General features: G+C 40.8%; 1 protein-coding gene across 1 annotated transcript in view; it reads right to left on the bottom strand.

The window, feature by feature from the left end:
* The window catches only part of Tbcd (tubulin folding cofactor D), a 159,392-nt gene that overhangs the window by 131,268 nt on the left and 856 nt on the right, over positions 1–27,268 (bottom strand). Inside the window, exons 2-3 of the mRNA XM_003464918.5 lie at positions 26,271–26,321; positions 969–1,066 (exon numbers count right to left, since the gene is read on the bottom strand). Of these exons, the coding sequence (XP_003464966.2) occupies positions 969–1,066; positions 26,271–26,321 (149 nt within the window). The remainder of the gene's footprint in view (positions 1–968; positions 1,067–26,270; positions 26,322–27,268) is intronic.

The raw sequence follows: 27,268 nt of genomic DNA, 5'->3' as shown, positions 1-27,268 counted from the left end.
AAAACCACCATCTATGCCCCAGTGATTGGACAGAATGGGTCATTTTGCATTGATCCCAAAAGATGTCACTAGAGGGCGCTCTTCGCTTCCCAAATAATTTCATTTGTTATACACAGTCCCTATGTAGCTATCCAACCTTACAAGTGGCCCATCAGAAACACAATTGTCTACGTCTGTACCACATGATCTCATGTGACCTCAAAAGCCAAGCAGGGTCGGGCCTGGACAGTATTTGGAAGACAGAAACAAAGATATGCTACAAACAAAAATGGTGTCTCTGCCTGTTTCACACGATTGTCCTCTGACATTAGAGACGTATGCCCCATAAACCTCACAGACCCTCAGATTCATTAACACTTCTTAGTATTTTGTTTTGTTTTGTTATTGTCTTTGAGCTCAGGGTGGCCTCCAACTCATGCTGATAGTCCTGCTCGGCCTCCTAAGGGCTAGGCTTACAGGTGAGCACCACCACACTGACTCATTGAGTCTTCTGTAAATATCCACAGTGTCCTCCTGCCAGCCAGGCCCTGTCCCTGAAGGAGAGCTGTGGAGCTATATGAGAAGGCGCCCGAATCCCTCCCATAGTCCGATCTGCAAACACCAGTGTGGGCCTATACCAGGCATCCCGCAGGTTTCCCCTGCGGAAAACCACGACCCCACCTAACCTCCCCAGGCTATGCAGTGGACAGCTACCCCAGGAAATTCATCCACGCAGGAAAGTCAAGAGGCCCTCCACTTCTACCAAGCTCTTCTGTTTTCTCCTTTGTAAAAACTCTGCTTCTGCTAACTGCCTGCCTCAATCACTAAGATCTGAGCCCCCAAACATATGGTTAAAGAAAAGAAAGAAAAAAACTCTAAGTCATGTCTAAGAATGATGTTTTCTGAGAATAAGCATTTTGGAGAGCAACCTCTGGACCAAGTACATTACAAAAGCATCCACAGACTCTGCGGTGCCACATAAATGTTACCTTGGTGATGATGTAAAGAAATTTAAAAGCCAGATGTACAAGGGTGCCTGGTGAGGTCTTGTCCTGTGCAATGTCCAGCAAGGAGGTCACCATCCACTCTAGGAATATCAAACAGATATCAAATATCAAACATTAAAATGATACTGAATCAAAATACCAAAATGAAAGAGTTAATGTAGAGCACAAGAATGGTTCAGTATCTATATAACCGAGCATCAATACAGCAAAGGAGGGAGCCGGGGATATAACTCAGCAGTGCAGCACCTGCCTGGCAAGCACAAGGTCTTGAGTTTGATTGCCACTACCCAAAAAAAATTACAGCAAAGAGGAAATGTATATTCATCTCATCTCACTCACATTACTGTACATTCACTCATATGCAGAAAAAACATCTGAAATCCACATTTGATGCTATACTTTACAGAAAATATCTGCTACAGCCACTATGATTTACCAATGTATTAACACAGGAAAAAAAAGAATTTCTGATTTCAGTCATAAATGAGAAAATGATCTGAGATTTGCCCTACTACATCAATGGTTAGAAAACAACAAAATATACACAGCTGTGATTTTCAGACACAAGTAAACATGCAGTCCACATGTGCTCCCTGAAACAGGACAACCAGCTGACCGAACCCCAATGCCACACCCCATCCTGAGGGAGGCAGGGATGGAGCTCAGTGAAGACAGGCGCCACGCAGAGCACAGCAACCCAAAAGGGAGAGACAGGCCTCCAGGGCAGTCAGCTGAACCATGCAGCTAAGGCTACAGGGAGGATGTCACACAGAGCAGAGACACTCCACAGGTCTGCAGGGAAGTCCTGCAGTTCTGCTTCACAAACGTAGGGGGAGCTCACACGCCAAGTGAGGGGAGGCCATGAAACACCAAGACAGGGTTCCCATGGCTCGCAGCACCAGCCTTTACACCAGGCAGACATTCATAAAGCCAAACCAGAAGAAGCTGGAAGGCTGCCACCACACAGCTTGAAGAGCTCAGTGAAGCTACACGGTCTGTAAGCTACTGCACTGCCTGCCAACTCTGCAAGACACAAATTAGACCACGTGGTGATGTAACAAGAACAGTGTCTGTGCCAGGTAACTGACATTGTCAACTTGACTGGATTCAGAGACAGCTGCAGAGGTGACTGGTTTGTGAGGGTGCTGCCCTCTATCAGGGATTAACCCATTGCCAAGCTCATTTCCGACTGGACTATCGGGAAGGAAGTCCTACCGGGAGGGGACTCCATCTGGCTCCTAGCCCTATCCCTCAGGCTCTGCCCCTGCCTCTGCATGGAGTGAGTTAAACAGCCCTCCTCTGCTGGACCCCCCTGGCCATGTTTCTGCCTTGGAACCAGCAGATTGAAACTTCTGAGACTATGAGCAAATAAACCTCTCCTTTAAGTTGCAGACTTCAGGTATTTAGTCCCAGCAATAGAAAGCTGAAATACAGTATCCAAAAGAGCACCAAGATGGCAGAGCGGTAAACAAGAGAGAACAAGTCTCACTGAGAGTCACTGTCCAGATGCCAGAATACAGTACAGGGAGGAAGATGAGGAGGAGAAGAGTGGGTCCCCTGGATCCAGGAAAGATGGGGATGCACAGCTTGAAGCCTGCAGAGTGAAGAGAGAAATTTCAGCAAGGAAGAAGGAGATACCTGGTGGTGCTTCTTCCTGAGATAGGATTCACTGCATGCGAAGCACTTCGAACCTGTGGACACACAGTGACTTCTGGCGACCCCAGAGACCTCCACAGAGAGACGAGATTCAGCAGTGGAGGGGAGCAGCAGACATAAAGGGCTGTACTGACTAGCGGTGAATGCCAAGGGCTCGGTCATCCCATGGTAGGGAACTACTGGACAGACACCAGTTAGGAGAGGGGCCAGCCGAGGAGCTCAGAACTCAGAACTGCTGTGGCACCATCTAGCAGCTCCCACCTGGTTCAGGCCCCTAAATGGTGCCCGGACAGTGGCAAGCCAAATGAGTCTAGTCTCCTTCAGAAAGCGCAGGCTCACTGAGATAATCCACTACCCTGCCAAAAAGCTACTGCTGGCTTGCTGGGATAGATCAGCTCACATCGGGATTCTGTCTCCTCACGCTGTCTACAGTGACAGCAGAGACAAACCTGGAAATGGACTTCTTTTTTTCTCTCTCTCTTGTTTTTGTTACTCTTGTGGTATTATTTTTGTTTGTTTGTTTTCTCCTTCATTGTTCATGCTTGTCTTTATGAGTGAGAATGTGGTTTCTAGCCTCTTTGTGGTTGATCTGCTGTTCTTTTTTATCTCTTCCTTCTCTATTTTCCTCCAGTCTTCTGCACCAGTTTCTTGAAGTTACCATGATTCCTCTTTGTCCATCAACCTTACTTTTAATCTCTTTGCCTGCTTCCATTTCTTTATTTTCTCCCTAACCTCTTTTAAATTGTAAGCCTTAAGAACAAAACTGAAATATTTAGAACTTATAAGCTACATATAATTTTCTGGTTTTAGATTTTGTTATATAACCATAAATCTACTCCATACAGTTAAAGTAGCAAATTAATGGTCACCACAGTTCGTCAATTTCTAGGCTGTGCTTGATGCTATTGTTATTGCTGATGGTAGCACTTTACCCAAAAGTGATGTAATTGTTCTAAACAGCTATTTTTTCTGGTATTCCAAGACTGAGCCTGATTAAGGGTCATAAAAAAAAAAAAAAAAAAATATTGTGACACAGGGCCAAAGAACCAGAGGTAGGCCAAGCAGGCAGCAACTCCAACACTTAAAATCAGCAGCCTTCCTTTACGTGGGTAACACACTCAATGAGACAGAAATTAAGGAAACAACACCTTCCACAAAAGCATCAAAAAATGAAATACCTAGCAATCAATCTAACAAGGGATGTAAAAGATACAGAACTCCGAAAAAAGGGAGTGAAGAGGATAAAATGAAAAGATATCCCTGGCTCTTGGGTAGGAAGAACTAATCTAGGGAAAATGGCCAAACTTCTAAAACTGTCATACAAATTCAATGCAATTCCAATCAAAATTCCAACAACACAGCAATTAGAAAAAACAGTCCTACAATTCATTTGGAACCAGAAGTAGAATACCAAAGGCAATCCTGAGCAGCAAAGGCAAGGCACAAACCCTGACTTGAAATTATACTGTAAAGCTGCTGTAATAAAAACTGCATGGTACTGACAAAAACAAAAACAAAAACAGACCTGAAGATCAATGGAACAGATTAGAAGATGCAAAAACAACTCCAGACACACTCCGCCACCTTACCTTTGACAAAGGTGCCAAACACATTCACTGGCAGAGCCTCTTTAATAAACAGTACCAGAAAAACTAGCTCTGCACATGCCAAAGATTAAAATGGGACCCACATCTTTCATAATCAGAATGGATCAAAGATTTTAATATTAAAATAAAAACATTAAAGCTTCTGGAAGACAGGGTAGATAAAACTCTTGAAGACACTGGTGTAGGTCAAGACTTCATGAACAAAACCCTAATCACACAGGAAGTCGCACAGAAACAAGAACTAGAATCTCATCTTATTGAAAAACTCTTGCCTAGCAAGAGAAATCACAAACAGAGTGAAGAGACAACCCACAGTATGGGAAAAAATTTTACCAGCTGTTCCTCAAAGGATTACTATGGAGAACACATGAAGAACTCAAAAAAAAAAAAAAAAATCAGACCTCCCAAATTTAAAGACCCAATTCTAAAATGAGCATCTGAGATGGATACACACATCTCAGATGAAGAAATACAAACAGCAAATAGATGCATGAAAAAAATGTTCCATATCACTGGTCATTTGGGAGATGAAAACCAGAACAACACTGAAATCCCACCTCACCCCAGAAAAAATGGCTATTATCAAGAAATCAAGGGCCAGGGATTTAGCTCTGGGGCATAAGCACCTGCCTTGCAAGCATGCAGTCGTGAGTTCGATCCCCAGTACCACCACCAACAAAAATGAAATCAAGCAATAACAAATGCTGGAAGGGCTGTGGGGAAAAAGGAACCCTTCTCCATTGGTGGAAGGGCAGATTGGTGCAACCACTGTGGAAATCAGTGTTGAAATTCCTCAAGAAAAGTAGGATTGGAGGTCCCATTTGACCCAACTCTTCCCTTTCTTGAATGTCTTCCTAGAAGAATTAAAAACATCCTACCACAGCAATATATGTGTGCCCATGTTTATAGCAGTAAATTTGCAATGGCTAGATTTTGGAAAGAACTCAAGTGCCCATCAAACTCAAACAGACAAAAAAAAGTGCTCTTTTTTATACAGTGGAATACTACCCAGCCATAAAGGATAAACTGGAGACTTTTATTGGTAAATGGATGCAACTCAAGACCATACTCATCAGTGAAATAACCCAGATTCACATGTGCCAACATCATATTTTCTCCCTAGTGTAAGAAGCTGGAAGAGGGGTTGGGGATTTAGCTCAGCAGCATAAGCGTCTGCCTTGCAAGCAGGCAGTCGTGAATTCGATCCCTGGTACCGATAAAAACGAAAAGGACAAAAAAAAAATGAAAGAGAAAGTAAGATCCGCTATGTACATTAGATACTGCAAAATGAGAAGAAATTGTTCTAAAAGGAAAGAAAAACTGGGATGGAGACAGGAGAAAAGAAGGGAAAAGCAGAAAAATACATATATAGGTACACAAAGGACAGTTATACTACCAATTTGTCTTTATTACAGTTGATTCACTGTGTCAATTTGAGAAGTTTAAAAGTTTAACTAAGACACTCAGCAGGGAGCCAGGATCCTTACTTTGTAAATATTCTCATCCTGTGCAAGAGGAGGGCACAGAGATTTTGTGAGCGCTACACCGTCCTGGAAGAGAAGTGGCCTGTGTACAAGGTAAGGGAGGAAAAGAGGTTTGCTCTTCCCCCTTGTGCTCTGCGGCTGCCCTGAAGTGTCGCCTCCATGGCGGCCTCGCAGCAGCTGACTATGGACTGAAAGTTCCACAGTGAGCTAAATAACCCTTTCCTTTCTTCATTTTGGGTTTCAGGTATTTCACCCCCAGCAACAAGAGAAATGTAACTAAAACAGTCTTATTTCATTGAAAAAAAAGGTTTGTGCTTTATTATTCAGACAGTTAAATGCCTATACCTCGTTCTCTGAGTAACTACTTTAAAGATCACACATGGATGATACAGCTCAGCAGTACAGCACCTGCCTGGCAAGTACAAGGACCTTAGTTCAGTTCCTAGTATCAATAACAAATAAAAAGATAGCAATATACAATGTATTAACCATTGTTATTCTTCTATTATATTGTTGTGAATGTTTTCCTTTTTAAAATTAAAAAAAAAAGCAATCAATGTCCACTTGTAAATCACTGTCTGACACTATGATGGCCCTCAAAAGAAAGAAATAAATCAACAGAAATACCCTATTTTGCCAAAGATGGTACAGCTAACAGACACAAATTTGACACAGTTTATATACTACAAATATGCTCAAGAGTATCAGAGTGACTTGGTTACTTTTTGCTCGCAGTTGAGACAAAATACCTGATGCCCAAGATTAGAGAGGGGAAGGTTTATTTCTTACAGTTTTGTGGGTTTCAGTCTATACTCTGCTGGCTCCAAGGCAAGGTGGCATGGCAGGGCCATCATACATGGTCCCCACAAACCAGCAAGAGCAAATCATGCAAAAGAAAAAACACAGCCCTCTTCCTGCCCTTACCCCATACATCAGCTCCACCCTGGCGGGAGGGGATGCGGGGGACACAGCATCCAGACCACCAATCCCAGCATTAACACTGGACTCAGCTGCACCCATGACTGCATGAGACTGGGAGGAGGGGCATCCAAACACAAACCATAACACAAAGAAAGCATGAATAACGTCAGGCAAGGGATAAAAGACATAAAAAAGAAAAAAAAAAAAAGCAGAGGGCTAGGAATGTGGCTCAGTGGTAGAGCCCTGGATTAAATCCTCAGCACCAGAACCTCAGGACTGAGAGAAAAAAAATTAGATCTAAAATGAAAGCTTAAGTAAAGGAGGCTGGCAGCAGAATGAACACTGTAGAGGAAAAGATCAGCAATCTTAAAAGCTATAGTCATAAAAACTTCAATAGGAGCAGACAAAAGATTGAAAAAACTCGACAATGTGTATTAACAATCACATAACCAGAGACTCAGATGATTAATAAGGTAAGAGTAGAGCAATTATGGAGAAAAATAGCCAAAACTATCTTTTTGTTTCATTAGTTGAGACATAGTTTCACTAGTTCCCCAAACTGGCCTTGAGATCCTCCACCCTCAGCCTCCTAAATAGTCAAGACTACAAATGTGCACTATCCATGCCTGGCCCAACCATAAACTTTGCCAATTCCATTAATCCAGAAGGTTCAACAAACTCTAGAAAATCACACTATAGGACATCATAATCAACTGGAGAAAGTCAGCAATAAATGGAAAATTCTAAAAGCAGCCAGATGAAAAAATTACATACTATGTTATAACACAGTAACAGTGTATTATATATTGACAGCCAAACAAGATAATAATAAATTTCATCAGAAAAAATACAAGCTGAAGAAAAGAATACTGAAAGAAGGGACTGGGGATTTAGCTCAGCGGCATAAGCAACTGCCTTGTAAGCAGGCAGTCGTGAGTTCGATCCCCGGTACCGATAAAAAGGAAAAAGACAAAAAATAATTCTGAAAGAAGAAATATAACCTAAAATTCCATATCCAGTAACTTGTCTTTGAAAACTTTAAGGTAAAAAAAGAAATCTGTCAAAAGCTAAAAAACTTCTACACAGAATATTAAATTCTTCAAATGGAAAATATATAAAAAACTGTAATCTCTAGAACAAAGCTGAAATGATAAATATATGAAAAACTATGAAAGATTTTTTTCTCATTTTTACTTTCTTTGAAACCTAATCCAGTGTTTAAAGCCTAAAAAAGCAACATGAATGGAAGTAAAATGTGTAACAAAACACAAACACAGATAGAAAGTTTAGAGAGCAAGTTTAATGATTCCTAAGTTCTCATATTGTGCAGAAAAAAGATACATTTAATTTGAAGGTAAATTAGGGCTGAGGTTTAGCTCAGCAGCACAAGCACCTGCCTCAGCAGCACAAAGTCGAGTTCAATTCCCAGGACCAAAAAAAAAAAGTAAATTGTAATTAATTAATTAAGGATGCATATTGTAAATCTCAACCAACCACTAAAAAACAAACAGGCAAGGCACAGGAGTACATGCCTGGAATACCAGCACTTGGGAGGCGGAGACAGGAGGCTTGTTGCACAGTGAGTTGAAGCCCAGCCTGAACTACATATTGAGACACAAAATAAATAAATAAAAAAGAAAAGAAAAAACAAAATAGCTAATGAGTCGCAAAAAAGATAAAACAGAATACCACAAGTGTTCAACTAGTACCAAAAAAAAAGCAGGCAAAGAAACAAAAACAGATGAAACAAATGGAAATCAGATGAAACAAATGGAAATCATAAGGGAGTGAATTAAACCTACTCAGGTGAACAACTAGTTAAATCAAATGATTCCAATTAAAAGGATTATCAGGATGGATCAGAGGTAGACCCAACCATACACAGCTTGTGATAACAAAAACACTGCTAGGTTAAAAAAACGAAATGGAAAAGGCAGACTTTAGTGTCCACCCTAGTATCAGAACAAGTAATATCACAAAGATAAGTAAAGAGGAAAATTTCCTAATGATAAAAGATCAGTTCTGTTGAGCCAGGAAGTTAAGCCAGGAAGACTTAACAGTCCTGCAAATATATGCAAAAAAATTCCTGAGCTTCAAAGTAAAGCAAAAATAAAGTACTGAAAGAGAAATCAGTAAAAGGTTTTTTTTTTTTGGTACCAGGAGATTGAACTCAGGACCTTGTGCTTGCCAGGCAGGCGTTTATGCCACTGAGCTAAATCTCTGGCCCCAGTAAAGTGTTATACACTAACAAAAAGAGCTTCTTTATGTTTGTATTATGTTTGCCAATGCCCAAATTATATGACCAAATTACCTGTAGCGTCATCATACTGTTCTGTATGCACCATCTTCCTGGGCGATCTAATTGATATGTTAACCATTGCTACCCTCTACAAATGACAGATGTTATCTAAAATTAAGTGCTAAAATTAGTTGACAAAGGATTGTAAATTCCTGTGAGACCTCTCTGTCCTCTGCAAAGGGAAACAAAGGTCTTCCTCATTCCTCAGGGGATCAAGGATTTTCTCATTTCCTGATCCTTGTCCATAAGCCATTCACTTTGTAAATGCTCTAAAAAAGTCTGTAAAAGTTTTAAGCGAGTTACACAGCTTTGCAAACTCCAACTGCACTGTGTCCCTGGTACCAGGTAAAATAAATCCGTACTGCTTTTTCTTCAAAAACATGTTTTGCCCCATTTTTGGACACCAAGTTGGGGGGCTCGTTTTTGGGCTACAAGATAAAGATTTTGATACTCCCTGAGACAGGAACAAAAACTCAGCTAAGGACATGTATAGCACTATCAACCATCTCACTCAAGCAACATACCCCAAATAATCCACCCAAGAACAGAACAAGCATTTCTGTCAAGTACACAGAGAACACTCAACAAAACACAATAGGCCAAGTCATGAATCATAAATAAAAAGGGTGCAGAGTATGACTACAATGAGGTAACACTAGAGCCTGCTAACATCACACAAACTGACAATCAATGTGAGGCCATCTTGTCTCCATTTTAATTTGCAGTTACCCTTTAGGTGAACCCTGTCCCTAATTCCTGAGACTCTCCCTCCCTAGTAGTCACGAAAGGGCAAAAAATGGAACAAACAGTTTTAGCACACAGTGGTCAAGATGACCCTTGCCTGCATCCTGATGAACAACCCAGATGTTCAAGAAGATCCTATACCATGCCAGTGAGACTTCATGGACTGTGACAGGGTTGCTATGATAACTGGGAAACTTGTAACTTCCAAGTAAGGTGATAAGGTTACCATGGTTACTGGAAAGATATAAAATCTCGAAGAACAAAGACCTAGGGTGGATTTGTGTCACAGTGGAGTACTGGCCACACCGCCCAACTGGCTGAATAAAAGCTTGCTTGTTTCTCAATTCTCAGCTTTCTGTATTTTCTTGATGATTTTGCAATATTAAGTTCCAGGGAAGTACAGCTACTGAGACTCTCATATACCATTCGTCACACTGCAAAATAGTACAGTATTTATGGAAACAGGATGGCAGCTTATAAGGCATACGCTTACTATCAATCATCACCCAAGAAAAAGGAAAACGTATGTCTACCCAAAGCAGGTATGCGAAAGTTCAAAAGTACAGCAAAACCTGGAGGGAACAGTGAAAGAACAAACCATTTGGGGTTATTAACAAAAGAAAAGGAACAAACTATTGATACACAAGAAATGGATCTCAAACATTCTAATAAAAGATGAGCCAAGGGGCTGGGGATTTAGCTCAGTGGCATAAGCACCTGCATTGCAAGCAGGCGGTCGTGAGTTCGATCCCCGGTACTGATTAAAAGTTTAAAAAAAAAAAAAAAAAAAAAAAAGATGAGCCAAAAACTAAAGCCCTTTCTGAAAGATTCTAGAGCACATTCAACTAACACATCAGGGACTGCCCAGGGTCAGCAAGGGGACCAGAACCACATTCTTAAAATGGGGGTACCTTATTGTACATAAATTATACCGCAAGAGAACTTAAAGGAAAATGCCAGACTGGTGAGTGACAACTTGACCTCGCCAACATCCAGAATGCAGACACTGGAAAATAACAACATGGGTAGAAAAAGAAAGTAGATCTCCAGGAACTAGGAAGGCTCCAGCCGGAAAATTAAACCCTATAAAGAAACTAACAAGACAGAATACAACACAGAGAAGGAAGGACCAGCCTGCACCTTCACCCCAGCCCCTGCCTCATGGCTCATAGGAAAGGGAAACAGAATCTACAGAGACAAAGTAAAAGTTAAAGACTCCAGAGCCCTCAGAGAGGAACACAGTGGCGTAAGACTGGTAGGCGCCGTGAACTGCCAAGAAAGTGCAGGATTCTGCACCCACGGAAGTCTGACAACAGCAGTGATTGATGAGTGGCTCTGTCAAGCGCCTGCCAACTCCCTGGAGACAGCCTGCCCAACACTATTCTGGGGAAGGGCTGGATGCTCCCAGTGTTGTGTTCCCAGGGCCTGGGTGAGTGACAGCCACCAAAGACAGCCATGGCCAAGCAGCAGGCCGGAAAGAGCCCCCTGCAGTGTCTGAGCAAAGGATACAGGCCCAGCCCGAGTGGCTCTGGATTTGAGCAGCGTGGCATCGGGACCCTTTCCCTACTCCTGCTGCCCACTGGTGCCCACATCTCACACAGGCCTGGCGGCCACCTGCCTCCCTCTCTGCCAGCGTGCACAGGACACATCCTGACTCAGGCACTGTCCCAACACTGTACATCCCAGAACAAGGCCACACACTTTTTCAAAATCACAGGGAAATTCTTTTTTTAAGTGTGTAAGTTATTTTTTGCTTTTCATTTTGGTTTTGAGGTTTTTTTTTCTTTTTCTCCTTTTTTCTTTAGTTTATTAGGGTTTAGGGAATTTTCCTTTATCCTTTTGCTGTGCTTGTTGTTTTTCTTCTTTTCCTTTTCTCTTTATATTTCCTCTCCCCCTTTAATTCATCTCTTTAACCTTCTCTCTTATTCTGACTCTCCATAAAACTTCTCTTTTTCTCTCTTTCCTTGTACCTCCTGTTTGTCTTCAGGTTTTCCCCGTTCTATAAATAATCTCTTACTCCGCTATAGGATCCTTGCACCACTTTTCTGACCTTCTCATCTCATATCGTTTCAAATTTTTCCCCCAGTCCCAAACCCTGTATCTTTAATAGTACAGCCATGAAGCTTTATTAATCTTTGTTTCTGGTTTTTTTTTTTTTTTGTCTTTTTCATTTTTATCGGTACCAAGGATCGAACTCACGACCACCTGCTTGCAAGGCAGGTGCTTATGCCACTGAGCTAAATCCCCAGCTCCGAAGCTTTATTAATCTTTAGTTAACTCTATCTGTAAAACTCCTGTTGAGTTCTTTTCTCTCATTAATGAATATATAGCTGCCATGTTCAGTACATGTTTTCCATAAGGCAATGCCTAGTCTGTCTTACTGTTTATACCATAATTATGGACTTCTTCTCTAGGGTTAAGGGTGATAGTAATTGATTCTTATAGTATATTAGTATCTAATTTGTCTTGAATGATACTACTGTACTGATCTGCTTGATACTACCATTCACATAAGTGTTGCTGGTAATAGGTTTCCTCTATAAGCCACCATGAATCTTGAGACTGAGGCAAAGGACTTAACCAGGCCCAAAATATAACACTGAAAGATTAGAATCACAGCAGATTTCTCAATGCTCTCTTTAAGGGCCTGATGGCTTGAGTTAAATGTTTCAAGCTCTAAAAGATAACAATTTCCAACCCCAACTTACTATCCTACAAAACTTCCTTCAAAGTTGACAGAGAAATAAAGTTCTTAGGGGCTGGGGATTTAGCTCAGCGGCATAAGCGCCTGCCTTGCAAGCAGGCAGTCTTGAGTTAGATCCCTGGTACCAGTAAAAAGGAAAAAGACAAAAAAAAAAAAAAAAAAAAAAGAAAAAAAGAAATAAAGTTCTTGTTCCATGTCAAGAACCACTTCAAATAATCCACAACCACCAAATCAGCATTACAAAAACCCCTGAAGGGAACTTGCTTCCTCAGGTACCCAGCATGGACAGGGAGATGCAGCCAGCCCCACCCCTGCATGTCACTGCTGCCACTTGAAAGCTTGTCATACTTAGGTAACTAGTGCAGGCAGGGAAATACATACCATGCACCCTAAGGCCACCACTGGAGACCCTTGCTTCGTTGGGCATCCAGCACCCACTGGGAGAATCAGATGAACATGACCCTGGGTGCCTGCTGCCATCAGAGGAGCCCCAGTGTAAACAAGCAGCCTGAGATGCGGCCATCAAGTGAAGCTTTAGTGTAGCTGCATGAGTCTGGAGAGGCCCACCCCACCCTGCTCCTTCCCTGGGAACCTAGGTTCAGGGAAACCCAGGTGCTTGGCCCATCCCTCTACACTGCGGAGGGGCAGCCAATGTGGGAATCACCTGGGATCTCACAACCAGCCTGTCAGGAGCAACCCAAGAAAACGTCAAGACAAAGGAGCAAAAGGCAATCTCAGACCTCCAGCCCAAAGAGAACAAGTCTGAGAGATATAGACATGGAATAAAATGGAATTAACACATTTGAAATCTCAAAAAAATAGCAACTAAAATAAACAACTTCATGAGACTGTAAAAGTAATCAGATCAGAAATACCTCAGGAAAAAGAAGAAATCACAAACATAATGAAAGTAATGAAAGTAAAATAATGAAAGTAAAATTGCTAAGCATATTTAAAGAAGGCATAGATAAAAAGAGGAGCATAGGAAAATGATGGAAACCTTGAATAAACAATATAATGAAGGAATTACAATGCATGAAACAGATGCAAAGAGGTATCCAGGAAATTAAAAAGTCAATCAAAAACTGGCAAAACTGCTTGAAAGACACTGAAAATATATTTTCAGACCTTGATGACCGGCATGCAGCTGGTGACTGTGAAAGGAAAGATGTCCAAAAAAATAACAAGGAACTAGGAAATAACAATTCAACAGCTGCAAGACAATGCAAAGAAAAATTTAATAGTGATAGGTATCAGCGAAAAAGCAGAGGTCAACACAGATGACACAAAAAGACTATTTACAGAAGCAACAGCAGAAAACTTCCCAAACATGGGGAAAGGATCTGGCATACAGATAAGAAAGGCATATAGAACTCCATCTAGCCATAACCAAAATAAGGCCTCACCCAGACCTATAACAATCAAGAACCCAGAAATTAAGCATAAGAACAGAAAAGTAAAAACTGTTAGAGAAAAGAAACAGATCACCTAAAAGGAAAGCCCATCAGAATCACAGCAGACCTGCCAACACAAACTAAGTCAAGAAGAGTTTGGAGTGAAGTGTATCAAATCCTGAAAGAAAACAATTTCCAACCCAGAATGACGTACCCTGTAAAACTATCTTTTAAAACTGATGGAAACATAAGAAACTTTCATGATTAATAACAACTGAAGGAATTCATGACCACCAAACTAACCCTACAGAGAGTGCTGAAGGATATTCCAGAGAGATAAAGATGACCACGGTTCCAGAAGAAGGGGGAAGTGGGAGGTGTCAAGAGCAAGAGCACAGCATGGCGGAGACGAACCAAGGCATGCTGGTTGTAACCATTAATGTAGATGGCCTCAATTCAGCAACAAAAAGAAACACAGGGAGAATGGATCAAGAAACAAGATCCGTCAATATACTGTATACAAGAAACACATTTTAACTCAAAAGGAAATTCTCAGGCTGAAAACCAAAGGAGAGAAAACAATTGTTTCACACAACAGGAGATCAGAAATAAGCAAGGGTAACTTGCTCATCAACAATAGAATAGATAAAAAAGATATGATATTTTCATACAATGGAAAGCTGCCCAGCTATACAGTAGGGTAATCTCCAGGTTGCTGTGGGTAAATGGATGCAAATGGAAATCACGCTCATGGCTGAAATGGTTTGGACTCATGGGGTGAACACTAAGTTATCTCCCTAACATAAAAAAACCAAAAGGAGTTAGCAGGATCCAAAACATACAACACAAACACCTAAAAAGGGAAAGGAGTAACCACTGTTAATTTCCTATTATCTTGGTTTGAATTCTTGTATTGTTTTCCTAATTTTGTTAGGTTTGATTTTATCTTCTTGTTTTGTAAGATTTAACTGTCTGATGGTATGAGCAGCTATTTTGAAGACAGTGGGATGTATTACAGTAACCACTGTTGATTTCCTATTATCCTGTTTGAAGTCCTGTAACGCTTTCATTCTTTTGTGTTGACTGGTTTTAGTCTGTTTTGTATTGTTTTAGTTTTTATTATGTGTGAAGGTATGGACAGCTATTTTGAAGAAGACAAGAGACATTATGGTAGCCATTGTTGATTTCCTGTTGTCTTGTTTTGAAGTCCTGTATCACTTGCATTGTTCTGTTCTGATTTGCTTTATTGTGTTTATGTGGTTTGGTTTTAGTCTCTTTAAAAGTATTTTTCAAAACCCTGAAGGATATTCTAGGCAAAGTCAATGAAGCCAGCCATGCAAATAAGTCAGAAAGAAGGCCAGGGATTTAGCTCAGAGGCAAAATGCTTGCCTGGCTAACTCTAGGTCCTTTGTTCCAATCCTGGTACAAAAAAGAAAAAAGAAGTCAAAAAGAATGAATAGACCTGATGGAATGAGCAGTTAAGCAAAAGAAAGAAAAAAGAAACACAGAAATCAGCAACAAGAAAATAATATATGACAAGAATAAGTCAATACTGTACTTTTTAATAACTCTCAAAGTAAATGGTATCAATTCCCCAATCAAAAGACACAGATCAGCAGAGTGGATTGAGAAACAAAACCCAATGATATGCAGAATACAAGCAACACATTTCATTTAAAAAAAAAACTCAAACAGATTAAAAATCAAAAGATAGAAAACAATATTCTTTGCAATGGGAACCCAGGAAAAAAAAGTCAGGGGTAGCTGTCCTAATTTCAGACAAAGTGGATTTCAAGCCAAAAGTGATCAGAGGAGATAAAGAAGTTGGGCGTGGTACGCACTCAGGAAGCTGAGACAGGAAAACTGCTTGACTCTGAGCCCAGTCTGGGCTACACAGTGAGTTCAAGGCCAGCCAGTAATGCATAGAGAAAGGATCTCAAAACACCAAAAAAAAAAAAAAAAAAAAGGAGAAGAAGAAGAAGAAGAGGAAGAAGAGTAGGAAGAGGAGGAAGGTTCAGGTATATACCTTAACATATTAGTTAAGGTATAATTCAACAATAAGAGAGAATACTTATAAACATATACACACCAAATACAGGTACACTCAACTTCACAAAACAAATACTAATAAAAAAAATTTTTAAATCACTAATGGACAAGAGCCAGACATAGCTGTACACCACTGTACTCTAGCACTCAAGAAGCTAAGGCAACAGGATCCCCACAAGTTCAGGGCCAGCCTAGGCTACATATAGTGAGTTCCAGCCTACATTACAAAGCGATACACTATCTCAAAAAAAATAGTAATAATAATAATGGACATGAAAAATCAAATGAACACAAGCACAATTATTACAGGGCACTTCAATACCTCATTGCCACAAATAGACATACCAACTAGCAAAAAAAACAAACAAGCATCAGGATTGAACCTTCAAACACATGTATTTAATAGATATTTACAGAGTATTCCATCCAACAACAGGATCTACCTTCTCAGCAGCACATAGAACCTTCTCCAAAGGCGACCACGTATGGCCCATAAAGCATGTTAAAGTAAAAGCAAAACCTGAAAGTACCCCATGTGTATTACCAGGTCATAGTACAGTGAAACTAGAATCAATTGCAAAATAAACCACAAAAAATACTATGCAACACATGAAACTAAACAATTCCTTGAATAATCAATGGGTCACAGATAAAATTAAGTAAAAAATTAAACAGTTTCCACAATCAAAAGATAATGCCAGGGGGCTGGGGATTTAGCTCAGCTGCATAAGTGCCTGCCTTGCAAGCACGCAGTTGTGAATCGATCCCTGGTACCCCCCCCCAAAAAAAAGCCTCATAAATATATCAAAATTAAAAGATAATGCCAACATGATACACTATGGGACACAGTGAAAGCAGTCCTAAAAGGGAAGTTCATGGTGGTGAATTCTCACCTCAAAAAAACAGTAACCAGTCACAGTGGTAGGCACAGGTAATCCCACAATTCAGCAGGGCGACAGTCTGGGCAACACAATGAGTTCAAGGTATGTCACTGCCTCAAGCCCTTCCCCAAGAAAAGTAACCTCAATAAGTACTAAGGATGCACCTCCAGGTCCTGGAAAAACAAGAACAATCTACAGTAACACCTTGTTCACCAATGCCTCTGTAGCACTTGGCAAACTTTTGTTTCAGTTCCTGAACTCTGCCATCAGTGATACTGAGCCCTATGGGGAAATCTGATTCAGTTTGCCACCAAAATCATGGAACAAATCAAGTTCATGAACCAAGATACCACTGTAAATCCAAAACTAGTACAAGAAAGAAAATTATGGGCTGGGGATTTAGCTCAGCAGCATAAGTGCCTGCCTTGCAAGCAGGCAGCCGTGAGTTGGATCCCTCATACCAATAAAAAGAAAGAAAGAAAGAAAGAAAGAAAGAAAGAAAATTATAACCATGAGAGCAGAAATCAATGGAATTGAGACTTAAAAAATATAAAGAAATCAAGCATGGTGGGACACACGTATAATCCTAGCATTCAGGAGGCTGACGCAGGAGGACTGCTGTGAATTCAAGGTCAGCTTGAGCTACAAAGTAAGTTCAAGGCCAGCCTGAACTGCACAATGAAATCCTGTCTCAAAAAGATTTAAAAAAAAAAAAAAAAAAAGAATCAGTGAATGTACTCTAATAAAATGGAAAATCCGGAAGTAGGTAGATTCCTAGATACACATGAACAAGATATACAAATTATGAATAATCCAGTATCAGTCAATGAAATTGAAGAAGAATGCTAACCACTAAGAAAAAATCCCAGGTCCCAATGAATTCACTGCCAAATTCTTTAAGAATTTCAGAGGTCTAATACTAACACTCTTCAGCCTTTTTTTTTTTTTTTTAATCTTTTTATCGGTACCGGGGATCGAACTGATGACCACTTGCTTGCTTGCAAGGCAGGTGCTTATGCCACTGAGCTAAATCCCCAGTCTCCCCTCAGCCTTTTTAATGAAATCGAAAGAGAAGCAGTTAGGGGCTGGGGGTTTAGCTCAGCGGCATAAGCACCTGCCTCGCAAGCAGGCGGTCGTGAGTTCAATCCCCGGTATTGATAAAAATGAAAAAGACCAAACAAAAAAAAAAAAAAAAAAAAAAAAAAACCGAAAGAGAAGCAGTACTCCCAAAATCATTCCTCAAAGCAACCATTCACTTAATATCAAAACCAGAGAAGGAGCCAACCAAAAAAGAAAACTACAGGCCAATCTTTTTAATAAAAACACATGCAAAAATCCTCAATATGATACGGGTAAAGGATTCACCCCAGAGATGCAGGGATGTTTCAGCATTCACAAATCCATAAATGTAATTTACCACATAAACAAAAGCAACAGCAAAAATCACATGATTATCTCAAAAGACACAGAAAAAGCATTTAACAAAATCCAACATCCAAGCTGGGCGTGGTGGCTCACTCCTGTAATCCCAGCACTCGGGAGGCTGAGGCAGGAGGATTGTTGGGAGCTCAAGGCCAGCCTAAACTGCATAGCGAGACCCTATCTCAAAAAGACAAAAAAAAAAAAAAAAAATCCAACATCCAGTCATAATAAAAACCCTGAAAAACACAGGTAAAAAAGGTCTTTATCTCAATCTGATAAAAGCTATCTATGATAAACCAAGAGTCAACTTCAGATTAAATGCAGAGAAGCTGAAAGCTTTTCCTCTAAAATCAGGAACAAGGCAACGATGCCCACTGTTGCCACTCCAATTCCCAACACACTAGCCAGAGCAATAGACAAGAAAAAGCAATAAAAGGAATAGGGATAGAAAAAGAAATTAAATTAAATTATGTGGTTTTTTTTTTTTTTTTTGCAGATGACATGACCCTCTACATAGAAAACCCAAAAATTCCACAAAAAGTCTCCCAGAATTAATAACCAAATTCAATAGCATAGCAGTATACAAAGTTAACACTCAAAAAATCAGTAACATTGCTGCTGAGGATGGTAGTACACACCTGTAATCCCAGTACTCAGAGGCTGAGGCAGGAGGATTGCCTTGAGTTTGGCCGGCCTGAGCTACATAGTGAGTCTAAGGCCAGCCTGTACTATATTGCAAGACTCTGTCTCAAAAAAAAAAAAAAGAGCAAACAAACAAAAAATAGCATTCCTGTACACCAATAACAAATTCATCAAGAGACAAATTAGGAAAACACCACTTTTCAAAATAACATCACGAAAATGAAATACTTAGGAATCAATCTAACCAAGAAGTGAAAACCTTTACTCTGAAAAGATCAAAGAGGATATCAGAAAATGGAAAGACAGTGCCTGTTCCTAGATAGGCAGAATGTCCATACAGCACTTCCAAAATTGTTATACAGATTTAACATGATTCCAATCAAAACACCAACAGCTTGGATTCATGCACCTGGGGAAAAAAAAAAAAAAAAACACCAACAGCATTCCTCACAGAACTAGAGAAACAATCCTAAGCCCTGCCTGGGAGCCAGAACTTGCACAGGCTGCTGCTTAACTGGGGACAGCCAGACCCGCAACCCCTTCATCCCCCCCCCCCACATCCCCATCCCCACTATTAAGTAGCTGGCTGATCTGGAGAAACACAGGCTGTGATGATAGCTGTGGAAGTAAAATGCAGCTGGATGCCTGTGGTGTTTGGTGTTCACTGACCTGGCAGGGCCAGTGATCTGATCACCTATTCAGAGGACAGTGGTACGCAGTATGGCATCTAGGGGACACCTCCTTCTGAGGGTGGTGGCCCCTGCTGATTCTCTATTGTCTTGTTCCTATGTCATTTTCATTGTTTTGTTGGGTTGGGTTTTATTCTCTTTTGTCTTGTCTATGTTAAATCCGATGGCAGGAGCAGCTACTTCAAAGGTAGCAAGCTATTACAGCAGCCATGTTGGATTTATTCCTGTCTTGTCTTGAAGTCCTTTATTGCATTCATTGTTTTGTTTCTATTGGTTCTATCCTGTTCTGTTTGATTTTACTATGTCTGAAGGTATCTACAGCTATTTTGAAGACAATAAAAGGCATTATGGGAACCATTGTCGATTTTGTAATGTTTTGAAGTCCTGTATCACTTACACTGGTTTTGATTGGTTTTATTCTGTTTTATTTTCCTTAGTTTTATCTTCTTTGAAATAAAATTAGAAAAGAGAGAGAGAGCAATCAATCCTAAAATTTATAGGGAACCAGGAAGAGGCCAAAAAAAGCTAAAGTAATTATGCACAATAAGGGCAAGGTAGGAGAAATCACAATCCTGGACTTCAAGTTAAACTAGAAAGCTAGAGACAAACACAGAATAGTATTGGCAAAAAACAAAACCACACCTGTGGACCAAAGAAACAGAAGATTCATAAACAACTCCAAGCACACGCAGCTACATTATGTTTGACAGAGGGCCAAGAACTTTCACTGAAGGAAAGACAGCCTCTAACAAATGCTGCTGGGAAACCTGGCTCTTCACACGCCAAAGACTGAACCTTAGACCCCTGTCTCTCCCCATGCACTAACCTAAAATCAAAATGGATCAAACATCGAAATATTAAAACAGAAACAATCTGATGTAAGGAAAATAAGACTCTTGACAACATAGGCATAGACTAAGACTTTCTGGACAGCACCCTGGTTGCACATGAAATAATATCAAAAAATCAACAAATGGGGTCATGTCAATTTGAAAAGCTGTACAGCAAAAGAAAAAAACCAACAGAGTGGCCATGTGTGGCGGCACACACCTGTGATCCCTGCACTTGGAAGGCTGAGCCAGGAGGATCACTAAGAGTTCAAGGCCATCCTGAACTATGAAATGAGACCCTGTCTCAAACTTCTTCCCCCTTAAAAACCAACAGAGTAAAAAGAAAACCTACAGAATAGGGAAAATATTACCAAACACCTCAAACAAAGCACTAATATCTAAAATACACAAATAATTCAAAAAAATTAGATCCCCTCAAAGACCCAATCAAAAAATGGCCATCTAAAATGAACAAACATTACTCACAAGTACAGATGGGCAATAGATACATGAAAAAATGTTCAACATCACTGGCCATTCAAGAAAGGCAAATTAATTCCTTTTTTTTTTTTCAAAATCTGTTTTATTTCAAGAAGAGAACTAAAGAAGAAAAAAACTAAAACAAAATTTCAAAACATGTCAATCAGGAAGCAACAATGATACACACAAGAAATGCAAATTAAAACCACATGGCGATTCCATCTCCTCCCAGAAGGAATGGCTATCTTCAAGAAACCAAGCAACCGGGCCAGTGCAGCTCCAGTGCCTGCCTAACAAGCACAAGGTCATGATTTCAAATCCTGATACCAAAAAAACTCCATGTGACCAGCTATTCCCCTTCTAGGTATCTTCCCAAAGCAGCTAAAAATACCATATTACAGTAATATAGCACATACAAACCCACATTTATGTAGCACAATGCATAATGGCTAAACCCTGGAAGCAGCTCATAAGTCTATCAACAGATGAACAGAGAAAGAAAATATGGTATTTACACGCAGTGGAGTACTACTCTGCCATAAAGAAGGATCAGTTTGAGTAATTTGTAGGAAAATGGATGCATCTGAAACCATATGGTAAAAAAAAAAAAAGAAAGAAACCATATGGTAAGTGAAGTAAAACAGACACAAAAGCCCAAATATTACATGGCTTCTCTTGTATGAGAAACTTGATGTAAATAACATGCAAAATAAAAGATAGACGATAGAAAAAAAGAGAGAAAAGTTATTGTCCTCTAGCATGGATTTGGTTTAAAATGTACCTTGATTTAGTAAAATCTCTTTATGCATAGTATGTGTTTTTTGGCCAACTATCTGGCTGTTAATCTGTGCTAATGATAATTAATCTCATAGACATAACTAAATCTGAAGCTGGCAAAAAAAGCTTTTTGGACAGGAGTGGAAGGAAAGAGGAAAAAAGAACTGATATGCGTTATGGACATTCCCAACAATGAATATAATCATTATATATTGCAAACTTGTACTAAAAAAATCCTAAAAAAAATTTTTAAATCACCATATGGAAATAATCGTTCAAAAAGATAATAATCTTTTAAAATTAGAAAAAAATATACCTCAAAACAGTTGATTTTAAAAATTTTAAAGGAATAAAAATGTACACACAGCTGGGTTGGTGGTGCACACCTATAAACCCAGCACTCATATGGCTAAGGTTGGGTTGTCACAAGTTCAAGGCCTGCCTGGACTACATAATGAGCTCAAAGCCAGCCTGAACTGTACAGTGAAACCCTGTCTCAAAGAAACAAACAAAAAAAAAAAAAAAAAAAAAAGAAAGACCTTAGTTATTTACAAACTACTAACCTGCTTTAAAAAAAAATTGAAAACCTCCACAGCATTTCCTTATATAATGAACTTTGAAAACACTGTATCCATAATATTAGGCAGTCACAAATGACCAGGTACTGTACAATTCATTACAAAAACACTGACAATAAACAAATCCAAGCAATACAACAGCAACAGCTGCAGGTTTAGGACACACGTGGCAGCACATACCTGCAATCTCAGCTCTCTGAGCTAAATTCTGAGCTGAGGCAGGAGGACTGCCAAGTTCTAGCCCAAGCAACTTCGTGAGACCCCATCTCAGAAGAAAATTTAAAAAGGGCTGAGCATAATGGAGCCCAGGGTGAAGGCCTAGTTTCAAACTCTGGTACCACAAAAGAGGAAGGAAGGCAGAAGATATAAGATGGATGTAAACTCTGTAAGATTTAGATTAGATTATATCCTAAGAAAGTGTTGTTTTCCAGAAATATGTGCAGATACAGACACATATAGTACTGCCATTTTCAAAATAAGTAAGTACAGGATACCAGCTAGAAGCAGGACACAACCAAAACGGTCCCCAAGAGCAACAAAAGATTAAACTAAATTTAAAAAAAAAAAAAAAAAAAATTTCCAGCACTAGGGATATAGCCCAGTGGCACAAGTACCTGCCTGGCAGGCACAAGGTCATGAATTCAATCTCTGGTACCAAAAAAAACACTTCCAGGAACCATCTAAAACAAATCATCAAACTTTACTGAGGGACACAAATGATTTGAATAATTAGAGATGTAACACCTTGTTCTTAAATTAGAAATTGAATCTTATAAATGAATCTCCCCTACATGAATCAGTGTACATAACTGAATTCCAAGGGACTTGTCATAAAATAATTCTTAAGTTCATCTACATTAACGAAAGGGTCAGAAAACGTCAAAGAAAACAAGAGGGTCAGAGAGCAAGCAACCAGCAAAATGACACAGAAAAAGCACAGCACACGGAGACTAATGAGACAGAACAGAAAACCTAAAAACAAAACTTATATTCAAGTATTTTACTTATTTATTTTGGAGACAGGGTCTCACTATACAGTTCAGGCCGGTCTTGAACTCACAGCAATCATCCTGCCTCAGTCTCCTGAGTACTGGAATTTCAGGGATGCGCTACACACCTAGTCTTATATCTGAATAGTAAATGTAGAGTGAAAATAGTGTTTTAGACAGAAGGAAGACCTGCAAGGTCATTCAATGATTGAGACCCACACACAACCTGTTAGGATAAACTAACCTAGAGGCTGAGGGTTTAGCTCAGCAGCATAAGTGCCTGCTTGGCAAGTGCAAGGTCATGAGATCAATCCCTGGTACCCAAAAAAAAAAAAAAGAAAAGGAAACGAAAAACTAACCTTTCTCAGCATGCTATCAAAGGCCAAAAACCAAACACAAAGAAAAAGACTGACAGTTCTGACAAACCAACATTTTAAAACTTAGGTACACACACACACACACACACACACACACAAAAAAAAAAAAAAAAAAAAAGATAAAAGGGCTGGGGATTTAGCTCAGCGGCATAAGCAACTGCCTTGCAAGCAGGTGGTTGTGAGTTCAATCCCCAGTACCGATTTAAAAAAAAAAAAAAAACAAAAACCTTAGGTACACAATATAAACTATACACAGTAGCCAAAGCACGCAACCTGCATGACACAGTACAAGGACAGCATCGGGACCATCAGGACTTCTTCCTAACAGGGATCCGTCTGCCATAAAGATAAAGGATGACAATCACTCAGCATCACGGGCAGCACAGAATGGTTCTGGAAAGAGCAAAGGCGGCACTCCAAGGCCAACAGTCTCACCTGCACCATGAAAGAAGCACTTCTCAGCCCTTGAGCAGTGACCCAAGAACCCAAGGCCACCAAAGGATGAGGCTGGGGGCACCACTGCCCTGCTACCTCAGCACAGCCAGACCCTCAGCCAGATTATCAGCTTCCACTTCTGCTAAAGCTTATATTTGGATGTCCCCCAAAGCCTCAGGCAGTCATAGTGGGGCTTTTTTAGAGGTGGCTGGATCTAGAGTGTGGGAGGCTGTGATTGATTCAAGGTGCAGTGCTAGGATCAAGAACACGAACACAAAGGGTGTGGGTGCTACCTGCTCTAAGTAGTCTGGGTAAGATATAAGGCACAGAAAAACTGTGGTTGTCCCTTGGTGCTTTGCTATGTTCTTCCTACCATCGACTGTTTCTCTTCTGCAATGCCTGTCTGCCATGCCACCTTGCCTTGGAGCCAGCCAACTATGGACTGAAACCTCCACAAACTGAGCTAAATAAACCTTTCCCCCTCTAACTTTGGGTGTTGAGTTTTTCGTCTTCACCATGAGAGAAAAGTAACTAATAAGACAACTTCTCTGTAGCTGGCCCACCAGACCCCACCTCCAGTACAATAAAGCACAAGGTCCGCAGTGGACCCTCAGAATTCAAATCTTAGCTGTATACCCACTAGCCATGTGAGCTGGGGCAAGTTACTCCACCTTTCAGTGCTGTGCCTCAGCTCCCCAAACCGTAACGTGTGGCAGGTGACAACTCACCTTCTGCAGGGAGGCTACTACAGTGACTAGGTTAGTCACGTCCTTTTAAAAATCATTTGGAGAAAGGCTAAGATACAAAAAGTGGGCGAGATACGGTGATGCACACCTGTGATCCCAGCACTCAGGAGGCTGAGAAGACACACCAATAGTTCAAGGCCAGCCTGAGCTATGTAGGAAGCTTAAGGTCAGCCAGGACTACACAGCAAGACCATATCTCAAAAAACATAAAGCAAATAGATGTGTATACACAATCTATACAATACAGATGGGAGAGATAAGCAATCAACCAAGACTAAAAAGGAAGAAGGAGAAGTAAACATAGTGACAATTAAGATGTGCTATGTAGATGCACCAACACCCCATGACGAATGTAATCATTTTGTAATGCAAACATATACTAGCAAAAATAATGAAAAAAATAAAGACTGAAAAGGAGCTTGTTCTACCTAAGTGAATTCCAAAGGCTCACAGACAATCCTGTGACTAGAAGCAAAAGGAAAACTCAGCACACACAGCCCAACCACACAGGTGTGCATGCCAGAAGGGCCCCTCAGTCCCTCACACACAGGCCCCCGCACCCCCACATCCCATGAGGCACACAATGCTGCCACAATCTACTGTGCGGAACCACAAGCATACAGCAGCTCCGAACCCTTGCAGTGGAGCTGGATGTCAGTCCACAAGCCTGCCCAAGTGCTGCTCCACAGCCTGGTGAACACGGCTACTATGTTCCTTCCCAAGTTTACTGCCAGGAGAACCTGTTACTTTGTAGTTACAAAAATATTATTTTAACCAGTTAAAAAAAAAAAAAGGTCAAATATAAATAATGAAAAACAGCAGGGATTTAGCTCAGTGGCATAAGTGCCTGCCTGGCGAGCGCAGGATTGTGAGTTCAATCCCTTCTACAAAAAAAAAAAAAAAAAGAAAAGAAAAACAAACAAAATTACTCCCCCTACTAAAGTAGTAAAGCCAAGCCTCAATATCTCCATCTGTAAAAGGGAAGGGGCAAAGCCCTCCTTCGCTACTGTCGGAGGGACAGGATGACTTCTGTGAAGCACTCAATCCTGTGTGATTACTACCAGAGAAGCAACCAGATATAATCTACACACCAGCAGAGATGAGCACCCTAAAGGGAAACAAGAAGTAACTCAGACACACACATGCATAACCCAGAGTGACGCTTATACCTCAAGCCCCCATCACAGTTCTACTAAACCCAACTGACCAGACCTACTGTCAAACAAGACATGGCACTGTGAAACTTGCTCACCTTTTTTTTTTTTTTTCTTTTTTTCTGTACTAGGGATTGAACTCAAGGCTTTCACATGGAGCTACATCTACAGCCACTTTTTAATTTGGGAAAGAGCTCTGACAAGTCACTAAGTTGCCCAGGATGGACTGGAACTTTCAATCCTTCCTGCCTAAGCCAACAGTGCTGGAGATACAGCTGTGTGCCGCCACATCTGGTTCCTTTTTTTTTTTCATCTGGTTCCTCTTGACACCTTCAGCTGGCTGCCCACACACAGATGGCAGCATGGTATATAAGGCACCTGTGGTCACCTGTAAATGAACTATCATAATTATCAGCTGATGCTTACCAAGGTGTGGGTCCAACAGATGAGGCTGCTCCTGGTATTTGTCCATTATTACTAAAAGAAAAATAACATGAATATCAACTATTATGCCATATGTGAGCCCAACCAGACCCCACTCTATTTAACACACAGGGCAGTTCCTCTTTCCAGCTTTTGCAACTGCTAGGCGCATGCTGCACCTCTGGATGAGATGACAGGTGCCACACAGGCCCCCATAGCAGAGCACCCACCACTCCTCCAGCATCCTGAGAGCCACTGTGGCTTGGGCTCTTGTGCCTCACTTGATCGGTGTCATCTTCCTCTTGGATCCTCTCTTCCCACCTCCTCTGAGCCCTTCCTTTCTCCCTCCCTAACTGGATCCTTTCCTCAGTCCTTCACCTGCAATTCCTACTTCCCCTTGTCATTCTCTCTTCTTCTACTCTTTGGCTGCTGCCCTGTGACTTGCCAACTCTTCAAACCCATAACCCTACCAGCCCCTGAACCCCGGACTATCTGCTTTTACTTTTACTTTTAAAAGCAACTGAAACTGCTTCTGTCCAAAAATGACCTCTCTGCCTGTGCAGTTCTCACATGCCACACATCTCCTACCATACCTTATCACACTAACCACTTCCCAAGAATAAGAAATGGTGCTCCCTTGTCCCTAGGTAGTATTTGCCAGGCCCTCAAAGTCCATGCACTGGTGCTGTTATTATTGACCAAAGAATCCAGAAGAAACTGACTTTCTGGACAAATACAGGTTCAAACCTAGGAGTGAGAGACACCACCAGGCCCAACACCCTAGAGTCAGAGCACCATGACTCCAAAACAAGGAAGACAAAACTGTGTAGAAAGCCTGGTATTTAATGGGCAATTGCTACACCAACACACAATGTGGAGAATACTTCTGATGGGGTCAGGAGCTTCAACCCACAACCCCATCACCTCCCTGTTTCAGGCATGTTCATGCTACTCATCCTGAAGCCAGAGCCGGACACTGAAACCATGTCCCTGAGCCCAGA

Source organism: Cavia porcellus, unplaced genomic scaffold (genome assembly GCF_034190915.1).
Source record: "Cavia porcellus strain 051 isolate PalLab524CR breed Dunkin Hartley unplaced genomic scaffold, mCavPor4.1 scaffold_32, whole genome shotgun sequence".
NCBI classification, from domain to species: Eukaryota; Metazoa; Chordata; class Mammalia; order Rodentia; family Caviidae; genus Cavia; species Cavia porcellus.
The sequence above is the reverse complement of the archived record's forward strand: the minus strand, read 5'-3'. Positions and strand labels throughout refer to the sequence as shown.